Consider the following 9,784-nt stretch of genomic DNA (forward strand, 5'->3'; position numbering starts at 1 on the left):
AAATGGCTGTAGAAAAACTACATAAAGTGTGATACTTCCTTCATAATTTCCAGTTTTCCACTGACATTTGGAAGAACCAGTTTCACTGAAGCATAGCAAACCCAGACAATTTAGGAGCAAGAGAAACCCTTTCCAAACCTGCCAGCCTCATCTGCCTAGATTTTTTTGATCAAACTGTCCATCCTTCAGAAGCTCAGCTGTCACTCAGAGAAACTGCGAGCATGCATACATCAAAAAAAAAGAATGGAGTGTGGTTTTATCATCATTAGCAGAAGACCTCCAAAAAGCCAAAACGATACCCCATGGGACCTTTTCTTTGTAGGGAGAGCCCACAGATGGTGTCTGAGGTCCGTTGTCATACACCGGACAACTATTCTACAGCGACGGTCCCTCTCAAATGCCTGTCCAGCCACAGATTTGGGGCCGAGTGGCCGGGCAAACCCGTTAAAATCTTGTCCCCTTCTACTGACCTCAGCTGTAGTGCAACAGCTCTGGAGCCAGTAGCTCTGATGTGTCAAACCACTTCCTACACACGACGGCACGCTCCGCCACACTGAGCATTAAGTTTGATTTCCTGGATAAAAGCTACTAATACCTGAACAGAGAGCAGCCTTTATTCTCTCTTGCGGAGCCAGCCAGCGAAACGACGATTTGCTGACCAAAGAGCAAAGTCCTTGCCGCGCACGCAGGGTGATGCTCCCCACCGGTCTAACCAGGCAGTAGACGGCTCCTTGGCTTGGCTGGCACCAGCCCATCGCTTCTGAGAAACTTCACCATCCTCAGTGTTGCGGAGAAAAGATGTGAACAAGTCCCATGGAGCTCAAGTGCCTTTTGATGTGGCTCTTGCTTGGATCTGTCAAGGGGAACAAGCCAGGTAAAAGACTGTTTCTGCCTTTTGGGGAGGGAAAATACGATTTGCTTTTTTGTGGTGGCTGCTGGAGGATGTTCGCAACATCCTGACTCCTTTCAGGTAAGGAAAGATGTTAAGAGCTTAAGGAATTTATTATTCTAAGGAAATGAGAGAAATGGGTTTTGTGCCCACAAACCAACTGCAGGCAATCCAGAGCACTACGGGGTATTTTTTGTCTGAGTAATGTATGTATCCTCCAACCCATCGCTGGCACAGTGGGCAGATCAAAGCAGCCTTGTGCACCTTAGGTAGCTCTTTGAATTTGTTTTTTCCATTTTGCATGTAATTTTAGGAAATATAAAAATAGACACTGAAATGTCAGTACCTCTGTAGGTAAAATTGATAGCAAGGCTGTTAGTTAAAAGGTGCCATCCAAGTTTGCTATGGGTACTATAGATACCGAGTATTCTTTCAGCCACGCCTCCCAACCAGTAGTGCTTATAAACTGTGAACAGAGGCAGCTAATTCATTCAGCATAATTTTACACATTTATAAATTGTGATACTGCTTATATTCGGCTTATTTATTGTGACAAGCGTGTGCATTGAGAAATGGCCTGGTGATATATTAGCATATTTGAATTTAAACTGCTTTGTTCAGAGGGGGAAAAAAAAAAATCTTACATTCTCGGTGCTCCATAAATGTGATATTTCATTTTGTATCTGCTGATGATGTCCAGGTTGAGAGGTGTGAGCAGATACAGCCCAAGGCAGGTTCTCAGATGCAGTGGTACTGTAACTGCTAATGGATCATCTCTAGCAGGGCTGTGAATTTTACTAGGCGCAGGGCATCTGAAGGGAAGACTGTATTGCTTATAAACCTAACCCACTAATGCAGGAAGTACCTTCACAAATATTTAACCCCCAGGTGATTTTATTCTCGTTAAAGTATTTTGCCAGTAAACGCTGTAGCTTTTCCTTCACGGGGCATTTTCATTGCCAGATGAAGTGCCAGTGCCCACGGCAAGCATTTAAGTGCTGCGTGCAAGAACATCACTGCGAGACGTTCAGCCAGAGATATGTAAATAGGATCGGTTCTGGGATGAGTCAGGTCCCCTATATCACGCTTTCTGTATTACTGTGCCTGGGACAGGTAGTGAGATTTCTTGCTGGCAAGCCTCATTTATCAGAAATCTTTCTGGCTTTTGGAAAAAATTGAGGGGTGTTAGTGCAGTTGCATTTTATGCAATTTGATGTGATTTAATTCTCTGATGAATGAATAAATGCATAGCATCACATTCTTCGCTGTACCACTAAGCTCTTCTTTCCTCAGCTTCCTGTATTTATTTTCAATGTCTCTCCCAATGTTTAAACGTAATATTTACATATTTTTTTTTTAATTTCTCCCTGCAAATAATACACTAAGATAAGAAACACCACCTTTTACCAATTTAGGGCTTTTTATTGTAGAGATGCCTGAAGTATTGTGGCTGTTGGACCTCTATCGGTTTATTCCTTAGGGGGATCAACAAGGAGACCTGGGAACAGACATAAGCAAAGAAAAGGGAAAGAGCTAGGTCAAACTGGTCAAAAATCAACTGTGTCTCAATATGTACAGTGCTAATTTGGACCTATCGGTTTTAATTCCTTAGGGGGATCAACAAGGAGACCTGGGAACAGACATAAGCAAAGAAAAGGGAAAGAGGCTAGGTCAAACTGGTCAAAAATCAACTGTGTCTCAATATGTACAGTGCTACTCATATTATTTTGCCATAGTCTTTTCAGCTCGTCCCAGCACTGCAAGTTCAGTTTTGTAAATAGATCCTGCCATAGATGTTGTTTGCAAGAGGGTTTCTGGCAAAATGCACTATCAAGAATAAATACCATTAGGGGAAAAAGAAAATCAAAAGCCTTTGTTTTACAGAACAGTTTCACTGATAGATCTCAAAGTGCTTTGAGAGGGCAACGTCCTCTGATACATATCTGGGGAAACTAAGGCATGGGATGATCATTCATTTAGTAAAAATTAAACTACAGCTTGGTGCTAAAGAAGGTAAGGGAAATGCTGATTTTCTTGTGAAGAGCACCACATTTATCTGATTTACTCTGCACAGCAGCAGTGCCTAGAAGCTGCAGGCATGGATGAGGCTTGAAGTATGCTAGTGAGGGTCAAATACAAGATAAAAGCTGGTCTGTGCTCCTACGACCTTTCCATCTTGCTATTCATCTTATGGGAATACACTGAATAGATTTGCAAGTTAAACCTGGAAAGGATTAAAACTCACAAAAGAAAGAATTTCATTCAACTGAATTTCATTCACACAAGATGGGTACCAGATCTCAGTCATTTCAACGAGAGGAATTTCTTTCCCATTATACTTGCATATTAGTGCTCGCTCCCATGGATTTGAAATGCAATGCAGAATAAATTAAAGTTGTCAAACACATACAAGTGTTTCTTGTAAGGTCAACCAGAGAGCAAATACCTTTATCAACCTTCCAGCTACAGTGGCCCCCAGCAGCAAAGTGCCCAACATACAGCTACAATAAAAAAAATTGTTAAAAAAATTGTCAAAAAATTGTGATCCTGCTGAGGAAAAGCAGATGTTAGGGCAGAGATCCTGCAATATCTGCTTCTGCCTTCAGATGGAGAAATCTTCTCCCCACCTCATCAGAGATGAGATGTTATGTCCTTCCCTTTCATCACAGCAAAAAATCCATTCTTTAGCTACTGCTAGAAAGCCACTACCTTGGACTTTGCTCACTATTGCCTTCAGAGTGTTGCAATTTTGGTCTCCCTGCTTGCTTTCTCGATGTTCAGCTTTATCTCTCCTGTTTTTCCTGTTGCATTAATTGTATCTTCAAAGCCCAGCTTTTGGATGTTTCCTACCCATGGTTTCCATCTCCTGACCCTGGTTCTGAACCTTGGAACAACCTGGCTTACTGAGTCTTTGCTCCATCTCCTCCAAAGCTTCTCCAAAACTCACATTTCCAAAGTCCTTCCATGACTTTCTTCACTTGACTCCCTGTTCCTCAGCCCTGCCACGGTAGCAGCACTCTGTCATCTGCTGCTTTTTCTTTATGTTCTCCATTTGTAACGTGCGAGCCCCCAGATAAAGAATATACAGCCCTCTTTATCTGGAAAAATGTTTCGTGTATTACAAGGTCAGAAAAATCATCAACACTAACAAATAATTTCCATCCCACTCTTGAGAGCTCCAGCGAAAAGCTCAATGGCCACTTCCATGTTAAGGCCACAAGTCAAATGAGATGAGTCCTAAAGCTGCAACTGAAATCAAAAGAGTCCCACCAGACCTTTTTTCATTGTTACCCAAGGCTGGGACACATGCTTGTCATCCAGTTCAATTGTTTTCAGGGAGGACATTCTCTACTGCCCTTCCAGCCCAACAAAAGGCAAGCCTGAGAGAGTTCCAGCCAAAGAAAAGGATCTGAATCTCTGCTGCTGTTTAAAAAGCCAATTTTCTTTTTCAGTAATGTGTTTTTCCCTTTAGATGAAATAACGAAGAGGCGGGTGCTACTGAAGTCACAGATTTAAGCAAAAACGTAGCCAAACCTATTCAAATCCCAAATGTCACACACCAAAACAAGGCTTTCACATACGATATTCTCAAAACCAGACACCGTGTTCTGCTACCATGCTATGTGCGGTGGCTGCCTTTAAAGAGTTTGAGCTCTGTGGCTTTACCACAGAATCGAGAAGGTTATAAACACCCAAACCCAACAGAATAAGAAAAACAAATGTTCCCCGTTCTCCACTTCGTACATTTTCTACACAGTGCACTGTGCTTGGGCTAGTTTTCCTCCCTCTCCTTGCCTTAGGAAACACTCTCCCTCTTTCCTGATGCTCCCTCTTCTAATTCCCCATTTGCAGTCCAAGTCCCCGGCCCAGCCTCCCTGCCAGGGCAGGCGTGAGATTCATCTCACTTAACTTCAGCCGTCTGCACCATCGTCTCCATCAAACTGGACATGTGGACCCCCTTCATAGCCAGGGGAGAGAAAGTAGCACTTTCAGGGCACAGTTCATCTACCAGATTGCAGATAAGGGTGCAATGAGTCATGTCCTGTAAATGTATTTCTAGTGACTACAGAGGGAATTGGAATGTCTGCTTTTTGTCGGCTGGGTGGTACTCAGTCCATGCCTTAAAACAGGAGTGAGTTGGTGATGAAGGGGGATAATTGTGTTTAGGAAGAGGGGAGACAGATATTCAGTCAAGAAACACCTGGGTCGGCAGAAGACACAACATCATCTGCAGGCTGCTTTGCTGGGAACTCACAGCAAAGTGAGCTTTAAAATGGTATCAATGCATTAGCTAAAGCACACTAATTATCGATGTGAGCATGTAAGAGCATTCTTCCACCACTGTAGCTGATGGAGCTAATGGACAGCTCCTGCCAGTTCATATTCCAGCTTATTTTACACTGTCTTTCCAACAGAGACATCTTTTAGTACAGCAAACTCAGCAGGCATTGAACTGCCTTGTCCTTAGAATAGGACATGCCTCTTCTCCACTGCTAGGAATATTAAAACCCATCTCCTGCCCCCTAAGGCTGACCTCTCCTCCATCACTGTTTGCATTAAATCTTGCACCTGGTGATTTCATCTGCATTGTATTTCTGTCACTTAAATTGCAGACTCATTACTACTCACATGACTTTGTAAGATAATCTCTGTGTAATCTACAGTATAGCTAATCAAAATCTCACAGGCAAATTACCATAAACTTCAGGTCTGCACCACAGCCCCACAGCTGGGATCTATTGCCAGCTTACAAATCCAAATAGACAGTAAATGACATTAATCAGAGGGGAAAGAAGCAGGCAGAGCTGTAGCTAGATTGCTAACGGACCCTTTGGGAATAAGTTTTGAAGTTAGAAAAAGTTCATTACCATTTCAGTCCAGTTGCCGGTATCAATTCCTTCTCTTCACCCATATCAGTTTCATCTTCAAGAGGCATGCTCTATTTAGAGAGCACATAGTTTCAGACAGCATATGAACCCCCAGGGCTGAATTAGCTTTTCAGGCACATCTGGGGAAATGTCTTCATGGTTTTGGCACGGTTTGATTTCTTGGTATCTCTGGGGAGAGGCTCTCTTCATCTCTGAACTGGGCAGGTGTATGAAGTGCCTGGTTTCTTCCACTGCTTCTACCCAGATCTTCAGAACAGCCAGTTTCCTACCGATCCCGTCTTACTGCCTTTGTATTTAGGGGAAAATGGTCCTATTTTTGCACCTTGCTGTTTTAACTTAACATCAGAATAATGTCAGCGCTGGTGACACACAGCCACATGACAGAGGAAATTCTTACTTTAGGTTATCATGGCATGACTCACTGTGTTTATCCAATACTAAAAATACCCGTTATAAATTTTCCCCATTCACTTCTTCTGGACAAAACGTGCCTTGTCTAACACTGCTCTGTGAACTCAGACGTGGAAGAGAAATAGGCAGGAGAGCTTCATAAATCCTAATCCTGCCAGCATGTCCACTATGAGCAGTTTTGTGTTGGGTCAGTAACGTATTTGAATGGGAAACCTCAGGGAAGAAACCCAAGTACTGAAAGAACTGATGGTGATTTAGCTAGTGGGTTTCTTTCCACTGAGCCTAAATAATGATGCTAGATGCTGAGGGTAACCAAAGGCAGTTAAGCTTTATTTAGCACATGGCAATGAACTCACAAAAGATGGCATGGCAGGGTATTCTGCCTGGCACCAGCCCCCAATAACTCCTGTGTGATATCTGACAGCTTATGTGGAGGTCCCAGATGCCCTAAGACACCTCAAATAGCATCAGACACCGTTACTTAAGCAGAAATAGCAGGAATCCCACCTATCTTGTGGCTCAGATGACAAGGAGTGGCTTGCAGGTCTCAGAAAACCTATCAGACTTAATTTTGGGAGCACACCAGAGGATGCAATAACTCCTTTTTAGTTTTTATGTTTCACAGATGTCTATCATCTGAATTCACTAGTCTCCTTCTAATTCCAAGGGCATGTCTCCCTCCACTATATGATAATATCTGAAACCAGTTCCAAAATTTCCAGAAATGCTGTAGGCACCAAAAATCCACTAATAGGGGGAGAAATGCGAATTCCCAGCTGCCTTAGGAGAGCTACGGATTCTAGCGATTCTGCAACCGATAGCAGTGCTAAATCCCCTGAATGTAATTACGCCAACCTTTCTCTTTGGCCTATTTCAATACATCATGTTAGTACCTCTAAGTGCAAAGAAATTAGTCACAGGGCTCTTTTGGGGTGTAGGAAATGGGAATGGTAGGTGGGGGCTGATGAAGCTTGTGAATGAAGGAAGGGGAGGACAGAGGACATCAGGACTGAAAGAGAAGGAAATAGGGACACGCAGCACCTTGTCATGGGGATGGAGAACTGGGAGATGTGGGGAGGGAAAATGAGGAGGCAAACAAAACCCCAAGAGGAGATTTGAAGGTGATGTGAGGGCAGTCTTTTAAACCAATACTAGCAGGACTGTAGCCCTGGAGTAGCTGTGGCGGGATGCAGAATCCAGAGGAAAACTGGGCTATGCAAAAGTGGGCCACCAGAGGCTATGATTTTGCCTAGGTGTGCTGGCCTTTTATAAGATTTATATTTTCCTATCGCACCAACTCAAACAAATAGACAGACTAATTCCCAACCAGGTGCAAAACAGCAAAAAAAGCAAAGTTTTTCTCCCCTAAAAATGTAAAAAGTCAGAAATTAGTCAAGGAGTAAATCTACACTGCCATTCCCTAGTTTCCTGGCTTCTTCCCATCCCAGCTCTTTTATCACCCACATGGCAGGGATGTTGATTTTTTAGGGGCAAACCATGCAGTTTCCTCGGGCACAAAGACTGAATGAAGTTCTAGGGATGATTCACTCCAGAGGTCATTCTGCATAGGCAATATGATCCACATCTCACCAGGTCTGCTTCCTCTCTGCACAGTCTTCCCACACTATCCTGAGATGTCCAGTGCCATGAAAGACCCTTGCACACGTATATGCCACCACCTATGGCCTCTGCAGCTTTGGGGGATACTTATTCTTCCCTGATGGGAGTTTGAATACAGCAATTAGCCTGAACCTGTGATGCTTCTAAATGTCAAAGCACTGGGAGCTCTTCTGGGTTTGATGGCCAAACTATAGCTTCCATTCTCAGACAGACTTCACTGAGAGTGTAGTCATTATCATGAGTTATTATCACATCTACTGCCACAATGCCTGGAGTCCTGGCTGATAGCTAGGACTTGTTAGACATGGTACAAATAGCTGACAAACAGAGCAAGTTCAGGATCCCAATGTAAGGCAAGAAAGTACAGAAGTAATGCTGATTAGCATGTTGGGTGCCTACCTGTTCTTGAAAGATGGGTAAAAGACCACTTAAAGAAAAGCACCTCTGAAAATGTATAAGATACTTAAAGACAGTGAAGAAGAATAATGGCAATGGGTATCTTGAAATGTCCATATTCATGCACGGCTGCTCCCAGTGTGAGGACTTGTACAACAATAAACCCCACAGCTGATGACTTTGGTATCAAACACGTTGGTGAGGAGGTCTAGCACGGGAAGAGAAGCCAATATTTTGAAAGGTTATGATGGTTGATAAGGAGAAGGTTCTTGAGAAGGGGAGGAAAATATTTGATGTGACAGTGAAGCAGTTAGAAGTCAACAGAGGGAAGCAAACTGAAAGTCATGATGAGACCTAGGAAATTCATCTTTCCAAATGCTTTCTGGATCAGAGACAGGAATTTGGTTGTAAAGGCCAAAGAAGTAGATACTGCAGTGGTTTAGACGTGAGAAGACAAGCATTTGAGCAATGTGGGTGAAATGAAAAGGCTGGATCCTAGGAGTGTTGCCTGAGATCCAGCTGCAATGTGGATGAGTTGATCCAAGAGCACCAGCCTGATGGGTAGTGCTTGCTGTCACCTGTGTGCACCATTTCTGCACAATCCTTATCTGACGCGTGCAAGTTCAGAAGAACCCTAACTTCATTTGATCATTGATTAAAACAATGTTTGCCCTTTATGATGAGTAGGCTAAATGCTGCGGGTTTTCTTAAGAAGAGACTAAAGAGTTGTAGGTTTGAGTGCCTCATGCTGAGATTCAGATCTTCAGTCTGCTTCAAAGAGGCTTTTGAAGTCTTGAGGGAAACATGCTTTTAGCTTTCAGGGAAAGTGAGAGTACATGATCTCAACTTGCTGCTAATCTGATAACTCTTTAATTTTAATCACCCTGACAGTCTGTGGTAAACCATGTGGTTAACTATTTCGGGTACAGTCGCTTCTCTCGAAGCCACAGTCTGATGTAGTTTACAAGGTGAATCCTTTGGTAACACAAAGATACAAGGGGATTAAAATATCCCTTACACACCTTAGCTGTTAAGCTGCTCACAATACTTTTCAGTGTCGCCTTCCTCAAACTTTGTGACTTTTACTAAGTGGCAAGATGATGAAAAGTAAAAAGGGCAGAAAATATCAAAGTGACAAAGTGATGGGTGGCTCTGAAAGAAAAGGGCATTGCAGGACTGGGTCTGGGAGTCGCTGATTGGGTTGCTGTTGGCAAGGCATGGCTTTGTTTCAAGGAGAAGGCACTTTGGGAGTCAAGGGCAGATGCCAGATGATGAACAACTATTCATCATGCGCTGTTTAACATCTTTGTCGGCGACATGGACAGTGGGGTTGAGTGCACCCTCAGCAAGTTTGCTGACAACACCAAGCTGTGTGATGTGGTCGACATGCTGGAGGGAAGCGATGCCATCCAGAGGGACCTGGACAGGCTTGAGAGGTGGGCCTGTGCGGACATCATGAAGTTCAACAAGGCCAAGTGCAAGGTCCTGCACATGGGTAGGGGCAACCCCAAGTACAAATACAGGCTGGGCGGAGAATGGATTGAAGGCAGCCCTGAGGAGAAGGACTTGGGGGTGTTGG

At 43.5% G+C, this 9,784-nt stretch overlaps 1 protein-coding gene across 1 annotated transcript in view; it reads left to right on the forward strand.

The window, feature by feature from the left end:
• Positions 1-798: 798 nt before the first annotated feature.
• Positions 799-9,784, forward strand: part of LOC103908101 (interleukin-2 receptor subunit alpha) — a 15,443-nt gene continuing 6,457 nt past the window's right edge. Inside the window, 1 exon segment of the mRNA XM_009290421.2 lies at positions 799-874. Coding sequence (XP_009288696.2) covers positions 799-874 — 76 coding nt within the window.

This window comes from Aptenodytes forsteri, unplaced genomic scaffold (assembly GCF_000699145.1).
Source record: "Aptenodytes forsteri isolate BGI_AS27 unplaced genomic scaffold, ASM69914v1 Scaffold173, whole genome shotgun sequence".
NCBI lineage: Eukaryota > Metazoa > Chordata > Aves > Sphenisciformes > Spheniscidae > Aptenodytes > Aptenodytes forsteri.